A 19349-nucleotide genomic window follows, 5' to 3' on the forward strand; every position below is an offset into this window, starting at 1 on the left:
TCCCAAAGCAAGATCTCTAAGGTGGACTCATGTGAGTTGTTAGTAGGGCTGTGAATCTTTGGGTGTCCCACGATTCGATTCAATATCGATTCTTGGGGTCACGATTTGATTCAAAATCGATTTTTTTTTTCAATTCAACACGATTCTCGATTCAAAAACGATTTTTTTCTCATTGAAATATGGCACATATGCAAAGAATTTCAACTTTTATTCTTGTAAATGACGCAACTTCCTGTGGACCATGTGACATATTTCACAGGGGGGGGGGGGGGACTGAGTGGCTGTTTTTTTTCTAGACCCTCACGTGATTTAGCCGTGCGGTGACGTCACCATCCACCCCGGAAGTGTCGGCCGGTGATGGCGGCCTCGTCAGCTTGTGTTTGAGAAGACAGCACAAAGTTCTGTGAGCGACACCCACACTCACACACCCTCGCACCCTCCACTTCACTCTGCCGGAGACGCTGCGGACTCACACCGGCACACCTCCCCCCTGCCGGCGCCCGGTGCCCCCCGGTGGTCTTTGTGAGACCCCCCGCAGTAAGTTAGCTTAGCAGGCTAACAGGATGTCGCTCTTCCAGTCTGCGCTCGATTTCCTCGCCGGGCCCGGCTCGCTGGGAGCGGCCAGCCGGGACCAGAACGACTTTGTGGGGCAGCTGGTGGAGCTGGGAGACATGAAGCTAAGGATCAAGCGGGTGATCGCGGAAGGTAAGATGTTGCTGTGCTAACTATGCTAGCCCGCTAGTTAGCATTGTGGAAGCTAGTCTGCGAAACATCCATCCATTTCCTACCGCTTGTCCCTTTTGGGGTTGCGGGGAGGGTCGCTGGAGCCTATCCCAGCTGCATTCGGGCGGAAGGCGGGGTACACCCTGGACAAGTCGCCACCTCATCACAGGGCCAACACAGACAACATTCACACTCACATTCACACACTATCCATCCATTCATTTTCTACCGCTTGTCCCTTTTGGGGTTGCGGGGAGGGTCGCTGGAGCCTATCCCAGCTGCATTTGGGTGGAAGGCGGGGTACACCCTGGACAAGTCGCCACCTCATCACAGGGCCAACACAGACAACATTCACACTCACGTTCACAGACTAGCTATCCATCCATCCATTTCCTACCGTTTGTCCCTTTTGGGGTCGCGGGGGGTGCTGGAGTCTATCCCAGCTGCATTTGGGTGGAAGGCGGGGTACACCCTGGACAAGTCGCCACCTCATCACAGGGCCAACACAGACAACATTCACACTCACATTCACACACTATCCATCCATTCATTTTCTACCGCTTGTCCCTTTTGGGGTTGCGGGGGGTGCTGGAGCCTATCCCAGCTGCATTTGGGTGGCAGGCGGGGTACACCCTGGACAAGTCGCCATCTCATCACAGGGCCAACACAGACAACATTCACACTCACATTCACACACTATCCATCCATTCATTTTCTACCGCTTGTCCCTTTTGGGGTTGCGGGGGGTGCTGGAGCCTATCCCAGCTGCATTCGGGTGGAAGGCGGGGTACACCCTGGACAAGTCGCCACCTCATCACAGGGCCAACACAGACAACATTCACACTCACATTCACACACTATCCATCCATTTTCTACCGCTTGTCCCTTTTGGGGTTGCGAGGAGGGTCGCTGGAGCCTATCCCAGCTGCATTCGGGTGGAAGGCGGGGTACACCCTGGACAAGTCGCCACCTCATCACAGGGCCAACACAGACAACATTCACACTCACATTCACACACTATCCATCCATTCATTTTCTACCGCTTGTCCCTTTTGGGGTTGCGGGGAGGGTCGCTGGAGCCTATCCGGTAGGAACGTCTTAGAGACATGAAACAAATACCTCTATGTAGGTCTCACCTAGACCTACATTTCATAGATTGACATCCTTCAGCAAGAATCAACAGGAAGTTTGCAATCCCTCCTTCAAACCTACATTTTTGTTAAAACCGGTCACCAAACATCAAACATTATCTCCTCTGAGCGCGTTTGTCGTTTCGGCTTCAAACTACTACAGGAGAGAGATTGAACCCTTCTGATTACAAGTTGACGAAAGAGTAGGTCTCACTCAGGACTACCACTGGACAAAAGTATTGGGACACCTAGGACTAGCACCAGCCAAAATGCGAACCCGACCAACGCTGCTTGCAGCTTTAATTAATCATTGATATTGGTATCGGCCCTTAAGAAACCATATCGGTCCGTCTGTCAACAATACGTCAATTATTTGCAAATAAAGGTGCGTGACATTACAATATCACGACATCCCTTGAAGGGATTTTAGTGCGATTTGACACTTTATTTGAAGAACATGTGACTAAACCACATCAATGTTTCATTTTGCCCAGGCGGCTTTGCGTTTGTGTACGAAGCCCAGGACACAGGAAGTGGCAAAGACTACGCTCTGAAGGTGAGAAGAAAACCGTATTCAATAACTCCCAAATGTGCCAAATTGATGTCTTTTCCATCCTTGTATGATTAGAATGTGTTTACGTTTGTCGTGCCCGAGCAAGACGTCACCTGATTGGAGCAAAATGAATGTTTACGTCTTGTTTCAGCGACTCTTGTCCAACGAAGATGAGAAGAGCAAGGAAATCATCCAAGAAGTTTGCTTTATGGTATGACAGCTGAACAGGCTCCAGGACTTATAAATAAATGAGCGCGGTTTCATGTTCTGGACCTTGTTTCCTCGTAGAAAAAGCTATCGGGACACCCCAACGTGGTCCAGTTCTGCTCGGCTGCCTCCATCAGCAAGGAGGAGTCCGACACCGGACAGGCCGAGTTCCTGATCCTCACTGAGCTGTGCAAAGGTGAACGCTTACTTTTTCTTGGTCGGACATACCGTCGTGGTCAAAAGTGTACATACACTTGCAGGGATGATTTTTGATAAGGAATTATCGAGTTCGAGCCTATTATCAAATCCTCTCATCGAACCGATTCCTTATCGATTCTCTTATCGAGTCCAGATAGGTTGTTGTATGTGGAAAAAAAACACAATATTTGGATTAACAAAAGCTCACTTTTATTATATAATAAAAAAATAAAATCTAATAAATAAATATTGACTGTTACCCACCTAAAAAAATAAAATAAAATAAATAAATATTGACTGTTGTTACCCAAAGTATATTAAGTGGGATTTTTCAGAGAAACAAATATATACAGTAACACAAAAACAACCTGTCTCTGTGATCACTATAGGTGTATAAATAATAATGTAGTGTTAAATAAAATCAGTCCCTTGGGCACAAAACTGAAAATAATACAGCTCTCCAAAAAGTGCACTTCTGCTGCTATTGGAACATAACTGTTTGTTATGATGCTTTGACATTTTTGCACTTTATTTCTTTATTGAAAGAACATTCTATGAAGAGAAAAGTTCTTTGCAAATGTGGTTACAATGCTAATAAATGAAAAGTTAAAGCTAAAAAAAGAAATACACTTTATTGAGTTAACATTATTTCTTTATAGGGGGAAAAAATGTTATGAGCTAGAGAATATAACAACTACACTACCCATCATGCAACGGGAGTGACGAGCATGCGCGGTAGCCCCGAAAAGTGTTGCATGTTGCCACGCTGTGAAAGTAAACGTCAAGAACTCAGCCAACACGCCTCGTCTGCATTATTTACAATTAGACCGACAACACATCTACAGTTTGATTGTGTTTTGTTTACAAAGAAAGAAAAACAAAAGTTAAAAAAGGGAGATATGTTGTATATATATGTATGTGCTGCCGTTGTTTTAAGAACGTTGCGACAGCTGCCGTAAAGGAGGTGCGTTGCTAGCCTGGTTGCTATGTTTCCGGTTGGTCGTAAAAGTGTTGGTCATGTGTTTTACCCTGCTCAAATCTCTCAGTAAAGTTATCCGATGGATTATGGCTTTTGTTTTGAACTTTATTACACCTTGGAGCGCTTTTTCCCGTCCATTGTTTTCCTGCTTTCGCTATCTGCTCCTAATGACTGAGCTACGTGACGTCATTTATTGTGATGTCCCACGGAGCATTTCTGGTCGGGACGGGATTCGAATAAAGAATCAACTCTTTTCCTTTACTATAGTGGTCTCGATAACGGGTACCGGTTCTCAAAAAGGGATTCGAGTCCAAGGACTCGGTTCTTTTCTTATCAAACAACCGGGAAAACCGGTTTCGAGTATCATCCCTATACACTTGTAAAGAACATCATGTCATGGCTGTCTTGACTTTCCAATCATTTCTACAACTCTTATGTTTTTGTGATGTAGTGATTGGAGCACATACTTGTTGGTCACAAAAAACATTCATGAAGTTTCCTTCTTTTATGAATTTATTATGGGTCTACTGAAAATGTGAGCAAATGTGCTGCGTCAAAAGTTTACGTACAGCAATGTTAATATTTGCTTACATGTCCCTTGGCAAGTTTACCTGCAATAAGGCGCTTTTGGTAGCCATTGTTGCGTTGACCAGCATTCCTCCAATGGGGAATTCAAATTGCTAGTCTCTCCCAGATTCTTTTTATGGCACATACGCTGATGTTTATATTCAATCAACAGGCAGTAGTTGGTATTTTGTGGTTTATTCTCCAAGCTTAGAGGACAAACCTGAGACCAATCTAGCACACCAGCGTTCCCCAGCCCGGTCTAGCTCGGTCTTCCCTCCAACCCCCGGAAGTCCCGTGATCTTCCCTCTGTCCCTCGCCCCCACTCCCTTTGTTTAGACTACTCCGAGTTATCTCTACTCTGACACATTCCAATCTAGAAGGCCAACACCTTACTATGAGACTCAAAAGAAGGAAGAATACTAGCTATTCTTTATATGACTATAGGAGTTGAGAAAGAAGTAACACTTAAATATGGATATGATTCTGATCTGCTTCCAACACCATCCACAAGCTTCTGCTGGAATTTTTCACCACAAAATTGCTGCAGTTCAGCTAAATGTGTTGCTTTTCTGACATGGACTTGTTTCTTCAGCATTGTCCACACGTTTAAGTCAGGACTTTGGGAAGGCCATTCTTAAACCTTCATTCTAGCTTGATTTAGCCATTCCTTTACCACTTTTGACATGTGTTTGGGGTGGGGCTGGGCGATATGGCCTTTTATTAACATGTGGATATGTTTAGTCCATGTCACGATACACCATATATATGTGGATATGTTTAGTCCATGTCACGATACACCATATATATGTGGATATGTTTAGTCCATGTCACGATACACCATATATATGTGGATATGTTTAGTCCATGTCACGATACACCATATATATGTGGATATGTTTAGTCCATGTCACCATACACCATATATATGTGGATATGTTTAGTCCATGTCACCATACACCATATATATGTGGATATGTTTAGGCCATGTCACGATACACCATATATATGTGGATATGTTTAGTCCATGTCACCATACACCATATATATGTGGATATGTTTAGTCCATGTCACGATACACCATATATATGTGGATATGTTTAGTCCATGTCACGATACACCATATATATGTGGATATGTTTAGTCCGTGTCACGATACACCATATATATGTGGATATGTTTAGTCCATGTCACGATACACCATATATATGTGGATATGTTTAGTCCATGTCACGATACACCACATATATGTGGATATGTTTAGTCCATGTCACGATACACCATATATATGTGGATATGTTTAGTCCATGTCACGATACACCATATATATGTGGATATGTTTAGTCCATGTCACCATACACCATATATATGTGGATATGTTTAGTCCATGTCACCATACACCATATATATGTGGATATGTTTAGTCCATGTCACGATACACCATATATATGTGGATATGTTTAGTCCATGTCACCATACACCATATATATGTGGATATGTTTAGTCCATGTCACGATACACCATATATATGTGGATATGTTTAGTCCATGTCACGATACACCATATATATGTGGATATGTTTAGGCCATGTCACGATACACCATATATATGTGGATATGTTTAGTCCATGTCACGATACACCATATATATGTGGATATGTTTAGTGAGTCCATGTCACGATACACCATATATATGTGGATATGTTTAGTCCATGTCACGATACACCATATATATGTGGATATGTTTAGTCCATGTCACGATACACCATATATATGTGGATATGTTTAGTCCACGTCACGATACACCATATATATGTGGATATGTTTAGTCCATGTCACGATACACCATATATATGTGGATATGTTTAGTCCATGTCACGATACACCATATATATGTGGATATGTTTAGGCCATGTCACGATACACCATATATATGTGGATATGTTTAGTCCATGTCACGATACACCATATATATGTGGATATGTTTAGTGAGTCCATGTCACGATACACCATATATATGTGGATATGTTTAGTCCATGTCACGATACACCATATATATGTGGATATGTTTAGTCCATGTCACGATACACCATATATATGTGGATATGTTTAGTCCATGTCACGATACACCATATATATGTGGATATGTTTAGTCCATGTCACGATACACCATATATATGTGGATATGTTTAGTCCATGTCACCATACACCATATATATGTGGATATGTTTAGTCCATGTCACCATACACCATATATATGTGGATATGTTTAGGCCATGTCACGATACACCATATATATGTGGATATGTTTAGTCCATGTCACCATACACCATATATATGTGGATATGTTTAGTCCATGTCACGATACACCATATATATGTGGATATGTTTAGTCCATGTCACGATACACCATATATATGTGGATATGTTTAGTCCGTGTCACGATACACCATATATATGTGGATATGTTTAGTCCATGTCACGATACACCATATATATGTGGATATGTTTAGTCCATGTCACGATACACCACATATATGTGGATATGTTTAGTCCATGTCACGATACACCATATATATGTGGATATGTTTAGTCCATGTCACGATACACCATATATATGTGGATATGTTTAGTCCATGTCACCATACACCATATATATGTGGATATGTTTAGTCCATGTCACCATACACCATATATATGTGGATATGTTTAGTCCATGTCACGATACACCATATATATGTGGATATGTTTAGTCCATGTCACCATACACCATATATATGTGGATATGTTTAGTCCATGTCACGATACACCATATATATGTGGATATGTTTAGTCCATGTCACGATACACCATATATATGTGGATATGTTTAGGCCATGTCACGATACACCATATATATGTGGATATGTTTAGTCCATGTCACGATACACCATATATATGTGGATATGTTTAGTGAGTCCATGTCACGATACACCATATATATGTGGATATGTTTAGTCCATGTCACGATACACCATATATATGTGGATATGTTTAGTCCATGTCACGATACACCATATATATGTGGATATGTTTAGTCCACGTCACGATACACCATATATATGTGGATATGTTTAGTCCATGTCACGATACACCATATATATGTGGATATGTTTAGTCCATGTCACGATACACCATATATATGTGGATATGTTTAGGCCATGTCACGATACACCATATATATGTGGATATGTTTAGTCCATGTCACGATACACCATATATATGTGGATATGTTTAGTGAGTCCATGTCACGATACACCATATATATGTGGATATGTTTAGTCCATGTCACGATACACCATATATATGTGGATATGTTTAGTCCATGTCACGATACACCATATATATGTGGATATGTTTAGTCCATGTCACGATACACCATATATATGTGGATATGTTTAGTCCATGTCACGATACACCATATATATGTGGATATGTTTAGTCCATGTCACGATACACCATATATATGTGGATATGTTTAGTCCATGTCACGATACACCATATATATGTGGATATGTTTAGTCCATGTCACGATACACCATATATATGTGGATATGTTTAGTCCATGTCACGATACACCATATATATGTGGATATGTTTAGTCCATGTCACGATACACCATATATATGTGGATATGTTTAGTCCATGTCACCATACACCATATATATGTGGATATGTTTAGTCCATGTCACGATACACCATATATATGTGGATATGTTTAGTCCATGTCACGATACACCATATATATGTGGATATGTTTAGTCCATGTCACGATACACCATATATATGTGGATATGTTTAGTCCATGTCACGATACACCATATATATGTGGATATGTTTAGTCGATGACATATCAAAACAACACTCAATTAAAGTGCACTTTTTGTACAGAACGCCACTACAATAGTTTAAAACAAATAAAGTGCACTTTTGTGATAAGATATTTCAATAAGTGTCAAATAAAAATGAGCTGCATAATAGGAAATCAAATAGTGTATGTCCTTCGCTATGTGGTAGGTTCCTGCGGACGTTATCTCCTTCTGTTGTTGACTATTTGTTTCATACGGTGTTGATCTCGAAATTGTTGCCTCTGCAATTTGTTGGTGTGGCGCCGAACGGAGATGTTGACATGCGGAGTTTCAAGCACTCTTCATTCTCTAGCGGGTGACTTTTTCAAATGATGCTACATATTAGCAGTAATGCTACTTTGTGTAGCAGCGCTTTTGCCGCATACTTGACATATTACTGATGTCTGTTCGACATCTTCCCGCTTGAAGCCAAACCACCGCCAGACGATGGACCCCCCTGCTGTTTTTCTTGGGAATTAATTATTTTTCCTTCATTTGTTACCAGATTGGCACCTTCTCTCTCTCTCGTATTACCACTCGCACCACAGCTAACGTTACCCATGCCGCTACCGCTCTGCTCCGCGAGGGCGTGTACGTATGTGACGTATGTAAGAAGGTGCGCTTGTTTTATGTCTCTGTGAGAAGGAGAGACAAGAAAGAGTGGGAAGAGCCTGTAGTGTAATGCCCGCAGCTAAAAGCAACCACTCCAATATCACCATATAGTCATTTTCTATATCGCACAGAGACAAACCCGCGATACATCCAGTATATCGATATATCGCCCAGCCCTAGTGTGGGTCATTGTCCTGTTGGAACACCCAATCCAATCCACATTATTTGTACAGCACATTTAAACAACAACATTTTTTCCAAAGTGCTGCACAACAATATTAAAAACAATATTCAAATATTATCCTTAGCTCCACCAATTACTGAGTAAAAACAAAAATACAAAAACAATATGAAAATAAATATGATTAAAACAATTTTAAAGGTTAAAACCAATTAAAAACAATAAATAGAAATAAAGATGTAAAAACCCAGAGGACCACACAACTCACGTACCAAGTACCAATAATTGTCACACACACGCACTAGTTGTGGCGAAATTATGATCACCCCCTGGGAGGTGAGGGGAGCAGTGGGCAGCAGCGGTGGCCGCGCCCGAGAATCATTTTTGGTGATTTAACCCCCAATTCCAACCCTTGATGCTGAGTGCCAAGCAGGGAGGTAATGGCTCCCATTTTTATAGTCTTTGGTATGACTCGGCCGGGGTTTGAACTCACAACCTACCCGTCTCAGGGCGGACACCACATCAGAATCAGAAATACTTTAATAATCCCTGAGGGGGAAATTAACATTTTCAGCACAATCCCTTTCAAGAGCAGACAAATATTACAGGGAGACAGAACAGGATCAAACATTACAGGGAGACAGAACAGGATCGCTGACTTGTCCGCCAACTTCCGACGCCCTTTACAAAAAAAGGTGAGAAACAGGTGAACGCTGAGGACGGGGGGGGGAGAAAAAAAATAAAATAATTGGGCACCTGGAGAGGAGGTCCAGACTGAGGCCAAGGGGGAAAAAAGCCAAAGAATAAAAGTGGGTCTTAAGACGAGACTTAAAACAGTCCACTGTGGGAGCAGTTGGAACACGGAGGGGCCGAGTGTTCCAGAGCTTAGGGCCGACCACAGAGAAGGCCCCTGTCTCCCCCTGGTTTTAAGTCTGGTCTTGGGCACCACGAGCTGGAGCTGGCTCTCGCAGGAGTGTAAATTTGGATGAGGTCCGAGATATCCATGCAAAGCTTTAAAAGCAAACAGCAAGATTTTAAAATCAATTCTAAAAATGAACAGGGAGTCAGTGCAAAGTCTCGACAATTGGGGGTTATATGCTGGCGTTTACGAAAAATCACATTGAATTTAGGGCTGCAACAACTAATCGATTAAAATCGATTATAAAAATAGTTGCCGATTAATTTAGTCATCGATTCGTTGGATCTATGCTATGCGCATGCGCAGAGGCTTTTTAAAAAAAAAATTATTTTTATTTTTATTTATTTATTTATTTTTTTTAAAATAAACCTTTATTTATAAACTGCAACATGTACAAACAGCTGAGAAACAATAATCAAAATAAGTATGGTGCCAGTATGCTGTTTTTTTCCCAATAAAATACTGGAAAGGATAGGAATGTAGTTTGTCTCTTTTATCCGATTATTAATCGATTAATCGAAGTAATAATCGACAGATTAATCGATTATCAAATTGATCGTTAGTTGCAGCCCTAATTGAATTATTTACATTATTTACAATCCGAGGTGTGGAGGGGGTGGGGGGGGGGGGGGTTAGGTTTGGTTGTTATCATCAGACATCAACAATTGAGAACAGAGAAAAGGATATTGGAACAGTGTAGGTCTGACTTGGTAGGATATGGACAGCAAGTAGAGAGAGAGATCAGAAGGCATAAGAAAAAGTATCTGCATTTGATTGTTTACATTTGATTATTAACAATCCGGGGAGGGTGTTAGTTTAGGGTTGTAGCTGCCTGGAGGTGAACTTTTATTGCGGTTTTAAAGGAGGATAGAGATGCCCTTTCTTTTATACCTGTTGGGAGTGCATTCCACATTGATGTGGCATAGAAAGAGAATGAGTTAAGACCTTTGTTAGTTCGGAATCTGGGTTTAACGTGGTTAGTGGCGCTCCCCCCTGTGTTAGCTCCCTGGGCTAACCAAGCCTTGACGGGGCATAGACAGTTGAGAAGGACTGTCAGGGGGCCAACTGCGCCCAAGACCCAACCTCCGGGCTGATGATTTTAGCTTGCCCTGAAGAATTTGGAGCTAATCCTCCTTTTTCATTGTCCCATTTAAAGCAGCAGTTCCATTGGCAGCAAAACAGGCCCAGAGCATAATACTACCACCACCATGCTTGACGGTAGGAATGGTGGTCCTGGGATTAAAGGCCTCACCTTTTCTCCTCCAAACATATTGCTGGGTATTGTGGCCAAACAGCTCCATTTTCACATGGACAAAAATAAGACCCTCTGGAGGAAAGTTCTGTGGTCTTTTGACCACGACTGTATTTACTGCCGAGTCAGCGCGCACGCGTTCTACTTGGGTGGAAGTCGGCGGTGATGAAACGCTTTCCCGTTTGCGGCCTCTTTGACCCATTACCCACTTCCTGTCTGCCCACTCAGGCTGTTCACTGAGGAAGAGTTCATTAGACTTTCAAGCAATTCAAGCTCTGCATTAAAGGCCTACTGAAAGCCACTACTAGCGACCACGCAGTCTGATAGTTTATATATCAATGATGAAATCTTAACATTGCAACACATGCCAATACGGCTGGGTTAACTTATAAAGTGACATTTTAAATTTCCCGGCAAACTTCCGGCTGAAAACGTTTCGATATGATGACGTTTGCGCGTGACGTCAACAGTTGAAGCGGAAATATTCTGAGCCCGTAGAATCCTATACAACAAGCTCTGTTTTCATTTCATAATTCCACAGTATTCTGGACATCTGTGTTGGTGAATCTTATCAGGGGTGACCTGATATTCAGCTGGGAATGACTACAACAGTAAATAAACACAAGACATATATATACTCTATTAGCCACAACACAACCAGGCTTATATTTAATATGCCACAAATTAATCCCGCATAAAAACACCTAGGTGTTTGTTATGCTAGCTCCTAACTCCTCTGCTAGCTCGAGCTAGTTATAGCTCGAGCGGGTAATATGGACGGGATCCCGTATATATAACCCGCCAATACAATTCAAACACCTGCACAACACACACACTCACTCAGCCCAAAGGACCGTTCACCTAACCCAAGGTTCATAAAGCTTGTATATTTAACCAAAGTTACGTACGTGACACGCACGTACGGGCAAGCGATCAAATGTTTGGAAGCACGCGGGTGGGACCTGATAGTCAGCTGGGAATGACTACAACAGTAAATAAACACAAGACATATATATACTCTATTAAAGTTTAAAGATTAAAGTACCAATGATTGTCACACACACACTAGATGTGGTGAAATTTGTCCTCTGCATTTGACCCATCCCCTTGGGGAGTTGTGGGCAGCAGCGGCGCCGCGCCCGGGAATCATTTTGGTGATTTAACCCCCAACTCCAACCCTTGATGCTGAGTGCCAAGCAGGGAGGAAACGGGTCCCATTTTTATAGTCTAGCCACAACACAACCAGGCTTATATTTAATATGCCACAAATTAATCCCGCATAACAAACACCTAGGTGTTTGTTATGCTAGCTCCTAGCTCCTAGCTACTAGCTCGAGCTAGATATAGCTCGAGCTAGATATAGCTCGAGCGGGTAATATGAACGGGATCCCGTATATATAACCTGCCAATACAATTCAAACACCTGCACAACACACACACTCACTCAGCCCAAAGAACCGTTCACCTAACCCAAGGTTCATAAAGCTTATATATTTAACCAAAGTTACGTACGTGACACGCACGTACGGGCAAGCGATCAAATGTTTGGAAGCGCGCGGGTGGGACCTGATATTCAGCTGGGAATGACTACAACAATAAATAAACACAAGACATATATATACTCTATTAGCCACAACACAACCAGGCTTATATTTAATATGCCACAAATTAATCCCGCATAACAAACACCTAGGTGTTTGTTATGCTAGCTCCTAGCTCCTAGCTCGAGCTAGTTATAGCATGGATCAAATGTTTGGAAGCACAGCTACGTACTCACGGTATCGCGTCTGTGTATCCAAATCAAAGTCCTCCTGGTTAGAGTCTCTGTTGTCCGAGTTCTTCGATCATGACTGCATCTTTCGGGAATGTAAACAAACACCGGCTGTGTTGTTGCTGACTTCCCTCGCAAAATATCCGCTTCGCACCGACAACTTTCTTCTTTGCTTGCTCAGCTTCTTTCTCCATAATGCAATGAATGTCCAAAATACTTTGGAATAACGAGACGAAAACAGAGCTATTTCGTATTGGCTTCAACGGGGAAGCCATACCTCTGTTAAACTGGCTACGTCACGCGTATACGTCATCATACTGAGACGTTTTCAAGCGGAAGTGTGGCGGGAAATTTAAAATGTCACTTTATAAGTTAACCCGGCCGTATTGGCATGTGTTGCAATGTTAAGATTTCATCATTGATACATAAACTATCAGACTGTGTGGTCGCTAGTAGTGGCTTTCAGTAGGACTCTAAAGGAGAGCGAGTGAATTAGATTCCTCAAGCCGCACCTTTATCTCGATGGCTTTCATTGGACCTGCTCGTGTACTTTTGGCATTAACTTGAACCACCTTTGCTCCCATCAATGTACTGCAGGTAATAAAGAGAAGGCCAAGACGTTTCACACCTGACATTGATTGCTGTTCCGCTCATGTCCCGCCTCAGGTCAGCTGGTGGACTTCCTGCGGCGAGTGGAGCAGCGGGCGCACGTGTCATGTGACACCGTGCTGAAAGTCTTCTACCAGGCGTGCCGCGCCGTGCAGCACTTGCACAAGCAGAAGCCCGCCATCATACACCGAGACCTCAAGGTGCGTCTGCCCTCTCGTCGCTGAACGAGTCAACGCCATTGACAGGGAAGAATGGAAAAACACCTGTTGGTGTAAATAAAAGACAGCCTTTAGAGGGCGCTAATGTTTCAATGTGTTTTAAAGGCCTACTGAAATGATTTTTTTTTATTTAAACGGGAATAGCAGATCCATTCTATGTGTCATACTTGATCATTTCGCGATATTGCCATATTTTTGCTGAAAGGATTTAGTAGAGAAAATCGACGATAAAGTTCGCAACTTTTGCTCGCTGATAAAAAAAAAGGCCTTGCCTGTAGCGGAAGTAGCGTGACGTCACAGGAGCTAGTATTCCTCACAATTCCCCGTTGTTTACAATGGAGCGAGAGAGATTCGGACCGAGAAAGTGACGATTACCCCATTAATTTGAGCGAGGATGAAAGATTCGTGGATGAGGAACGTTACAGTGAAGGACTTGAGAGGCAGTGATGGACGTATCTTTTTTCGCTCTGACCGTAACTTAGGTACAAGCTGGCTCATTGGATTCCACACTCTCTCCTTTTTTTATTGTGGATCACGGATTTGTATTTTAAACCACCTGGGATACTATATCCTCTTGAAAATGAGAGTCGAGAACGCGAAATGGACATTCAGTGCCTTTTATCTCCACGACAATACATCGGCGAAATGCTTAAGCTACGAGCTAACGTGATAGCATCGTGCTTTAACTGCATATAGAAACAAAAGAAATAAACCCCTGACTGGAAGGATAGATAGAAAATCAACAATACTATTAAACCGTGGACATGTAAATACACGGTTAATGCTTTCCAGGCTGGCGAAGGTTAACAATGCTGTGCTAACGACGCCATTGAAGCTAACTTAGCAACCGGACCGCACAGAGCTATGCTAAAAACATTAGCTCTCCACCTACGCCAGCCAGCCCTCATCTACTCATCAACACCCGTGCTCACCTGCGTTCCAGCGATCGGCAGAAGGACTTCACCCGATGCGTTTGGCGGCCCGGAGACGTAGGAAGTCAAGGTGAGGTCGGCGGCTAGCGCTCCAACAAAGTCCTCCTGGTTGTGTTGCTGTAGTCCGCTGCTAATACACCGATCCCACCTACAACTGTCTTCTTTGCAGCCTTCATTGTTCATTAAACAAATTGCAAAAGATGTCCAGAATACTGTGGAATTATGAAATGAAAACAGAGCTTTTTGTATAGGATTCTACGGGGTACCATAACTTCCGTTACTCGGACTTCGTCACGCGCATACGTCATCATACCGCGACATTTCAGCCGGATATTTCCCGGGAAGTTTTAAATGTCACTTTATAAGTTAACCCGGCCGTATTGGCATGTGTTGCAATGTTAAGATTTCATCATTGATATATAAACTATCAGACTGCGTGGTCGGTAGTAGTAGGTTTCAGTAGGCCTTTAAGCATGTAATAGTGTAAAAATAAGTAAGTATTCATTTTGTCAAATCCGATCTTTTTATGCGTTGTCTAAAGTGAATCGGCTTTTTACTTAATGAGGGCTCTTTGAAGGTCCGTTAAAAAAACAATTTCGAAGGGGAAAATGGTGGATTTGCGCAAAGTGATCCACATTCGAAAGAGGCCTGTGTCGGATTTGAAAAATTCGTAATTGCGCTTTTCACATTGACGTGAAAATATCCGATAACCTTTACTCGGATGCCTAGAGGGCGCTAACGTTCCAATGGGATTCAAGCACGTAATGGTGTAAAAAAAAAAAAAGGAAGTACCGTATTCTTCGGAGTATAAGCCGCACCGGCTGAAAATGCATAATAAAGAAGGAAAAAAACATATATAAGTCGCATTTTTGGGGGAAATGTATTTGATAAAAGCCAACACCAAGAATAGACATTTAAAAGGCAATTTAAAATAAATCAAGAATAGTGAACAACAGGCTGAATAAGTGTACGTTATATGATGCATAAATAATCAACTGGTATGTTAACGTAACATATTATGGTGAGAGTCATTCAAATAACTATAACATATAGAACATGCTATACGTTTACCAAACAATCTGTCACTCCTAATCGCTAAATCCCATGAAATCTTATACGTCTAGTCTCTTACGTGAATGACATCAATGATAATATTTGATATTTTACGCTAATAATTTCACACATAAGTCGCTCCTGAGTATAAGTCGCACCCCCAGCCAAACTATGGAAAAAAAACTGCGACTTATAGTCCGAAAAATACGGTAACTGTTTTTATATAGTTTGACTTTCTTTTTTTTTTTTCAAGAAAATGTTTTTAATTTATTTATCTTATTTTATTTAATGATTTTTTAAAAAAAAAGGACCTTATCTTCACCATACCTGGTTGTCCAAATTAGGCATAATAGTGTGTTAATTCCACGACTGTATATATCGGTATCGGTAATTAAGAGTTGGACAATATCGGATATCGGCAAAAAAGTCATTATCGGACATCCCTAATAAAAACGACAATATTTTTGACAAATATTTGGGACGAGATTGGGGAGGCTGGTTATATATACTACAATTTTATAATAGTTACACCAAAAATGTTTGTAGCACAAAATAATATTTTAATATTTGCAATGCTAAGTGGGGCCAACCTCACGCAGGTAAAAAAAACTACAATATATTTTATGTTCCGTTAAACCACTAATGCTAACAACATAAATGGCACATGTATGTTGTTAGTAGAGATGTCCGATAATATCGGCCAGCCGATATTATCGGCCGATAAAAGCGTTAAAATGTAATATCGGAAATTATCGGTATCGGTTTTTTTATTATCGGTATCGTTTTTTTTGTTTTTTGTTTTTTTTAATTAAATCAACATAAAAAACACAAGATACACTTACAATTAGTGCACCAACCCAAAAAACCTCCCTCCCCCCATTTATTTCTGTTATCAATATTCTGCTTCCTACATTATATATCAATATATATCAATACAGTCTGCAAGGGATACAGTCCGTAAGCACACATGATTGTGCGAGCTGCTGGTCCACTAATAGTACTAACCTTTAACAGTTAATATTACTCATTTTCATTAATTACTAGTTTCAATGTAACTGTTTTTATATTGTTTTACTTTCTTTTTTATTCAAGAAAATGTTTTTAATGTATTTATCTTATTTTATTTTATTATTTTTTTAAAAAGTACCTTATCTTCACCATACCTGGTTGTCCAAATTAGGTATAATAATGTGTTAATTCCACGACTGTATATATCGGTTGATATCGGTATCGGTTGATATCGCTATCTGTAATTAAAGAGTTGGACAATATCGGAATATCGGATATCGGCAAAAACCCATTATCGGACATCCCTAGTTGTTAGCATTTGTTGTTTGTCAGGTTCAAACACTGATGACATCTATTAAACAAGACAAGAAGCAAAGAATTAAACAGAGACAGAATTAAATTTGGCTCAAATTGAGGAGAGACGCCTGGACACTGTACCCTTGCACAGTGTCTCAGCACGCTGTGGCGAAAGGTTGTACGCCTTCTCTTTCATTTGGACTTTCCCTGATTACATGGCAACAGCTGTTTCTAAGGGACAAGGGTCGTAAACAGCCATCGCCTTTGATTACAAAACAGTTCCAAAGAAAAGGTCGTAAAACAGTTCAAAGAAGCGGTGCCTGGAGGGGAAGTCTGGTCCTGCTTCCTCTTCGCTTTTGTAGTTCTTGGGTCGGACAATATCTTTCTGTTGATGACAATACATGAAAGAAACAGAACACCTTCACGTTGCTTCCCATCCTACACAGTGGGGTTTTACAAGCCTTTTGAATTGGTAGGATTAAAGACCGCTTTTGTCCTCTCGCCGGGAACTCCATGTAACACAAACTTTTGTGATAACTTAGATACAATTATTCTAAGAGTTTATGTCAATAAACATGAATAATAAGCGAGCTTGTTGGTTTCAAACATGTAACTTTGAGCACTAAGTAGTCTGACTGGCATTCATATCAACCCTTTTCCTTGTCTGCAGATTGAGAACCTGTTGATTAGCAACCAAGGCACCGTCAAGCTGTGCGACTTTGGCAGCGCCACCACGGTCTCGCATTACCCCGACTACAGCTGGTCGGCACAGAGGCGCTCCATGGTGGAGGACGAGGTGCGTGCATACTGAAAGACAAGTCACGGACTGTTAATGTCTGACGTAAGCTATGTTAGCACACGCTAAATGAGATGTAGCCGGCTGACAAACACCAGAAGCCATTGATTGAATCAGGAAGTCACGCAGGAAGTCTGCACAGGTTTGTCACGGCTGACCTCCGGGAGATGGACTCGCAGATTGTGTTTTTAAACGTATTAGCGTGCGCGCTCATCATGGAAATGATGTGAAGAGAAGAATGAGGCTCTAGATCGCAGGTGTCGAGGCTTTTTCCGAGGAGGAACAATCGAAAACCAATATTATATAGATTGTTTTTTCATCTTTAGTGTTTGGTCCTGGCCAGTCTTGGGAATTTAAAAGAAGTCATATTTTATCATTATTATTTTTTATATACATATCAACTTCTGTCGATATAACGTTTTTTTGTGTGTCTTTTTTAATGTTTTCGTCAAAACCCTGTTTTATGGCAAAAACACAAAATACGCAATATCCTCCCACCCCCCTAAAAACTCATCAATGATAAAAAAACAGGTCATAAATGTAATTTTTTTTTTAAATTTTTGACATCCACTATAGATTTATGCGTTGATTATAAGTTTGTAATATTGTCTCATGCACAAAAACTCATTTGTTTATATGACAAGCACACAAAATATGCAATATTCCCTCCCCACCCCCCAAAGAAGTGGAATATTTGATAGAATAGAATAAAAAGTACTTTATTGATCCCTGGGGGAAATTCAGCACCACAGTTCGCTCACAATAGACAATAAACATTAAGGTATTTTTACATGTGAATAATATAAATACAGTCTATTATACAGCATTATTCACATGTGAATAATATAAATACAGTCTATTATACAGCATTATTCACATGTGAATAATATAAATACAGTGTATTGTACATTTAAGTACAGTCAAAAAGGAACATATGCATTATACAGTCTGATGGCTGTCGGTATGAAGGACTTCATGTGTCGTTCCGTGAAGTAATTGGATCCTTAAATAAATCAATAATTAATTTTACTTCATTATTATTTTTTGAGCTAGGACAGTTAAAAAAGTGCCAGTAAAATTTTGGGGATCGAAAAGGGCCACACTCATAAAATGTTTCAAAAAAAGTCATAAATGTATTTATTTTTTTACTTTTTGCGCTTAAGTCTTGAGATCAACTTTAGATCTACGTATTGATTTTTAAGTTTTTATTATTGTTTTTTGCACAAAAACCTTGTTTTTCATATGGCAAGCATGCAAAATATGCAATATTTCCCCCACAAAATCATTCAAAGTGGGATATTTGATGTGAAGTAATTGGATCCTTAAATAAATCAATAATTCATAACATTGATTTTATTTCTTTTTTAAAACTTTTTTTTTTTTTTAACAATGACAGTTCATAAAAATGTCATAAATGTATTAATTTTTTCAAACACACAAAATATGAAGTATTCCCCCCTC

General features: G+C 40.8%; 1 protein-coding gene across 1 annotated transcript in view; it reads left to right on the forward strand.

Annotated features, from left to right (window-relative positions):
• Nucleotides 1-305: 305 nt before the first annotated feature.
• Nucleotides 306-19349, forward strand: part of LOC133632143 (cyclin-G-associated kinase-like) — an 86297-nt gene continuing 67253 nt past the window's right edge. Inside the window, exons 1-6 of the mRNA XM_062024386.1 lie at nt 306-705; nt 2348-2409; nt 2558-2617; nt 2695-2809; nt 13642-13784; nt 17763-17888. Of these exons, the coding sequence (XP_061880370.1) occupies nt 564-705; nt 2348-2409; nt 2558-2617; nt 2695-2809; nt 13642-13784; nt 17763-17888 (648 nt within the window). The 5' untranslated portion in view covers nt 306-563. The remainder of the gene's footprint in view (nt 706-2347; nt 2410-2557; nt 2618-2694; nt 2810-13641; nt 13785-17762; nt 17889-19349) is intronic.

Source organism: Entelurus aequoreus, linkage group LG17 (genome assembly GCF_033978785.1).
Source record: "Entelurus aequoreus isolate RoL-2023_Sb linkage group LG17, RoL_Eaeq_v1.1, whole genome shotgun sequence".
Lineage (NCBI taxonomy): Eukaryota > Metazoa > Chordata > Actinopteri > Syngnathiformes > Syngnathidae > Entelurus > Entelurus aequoreus.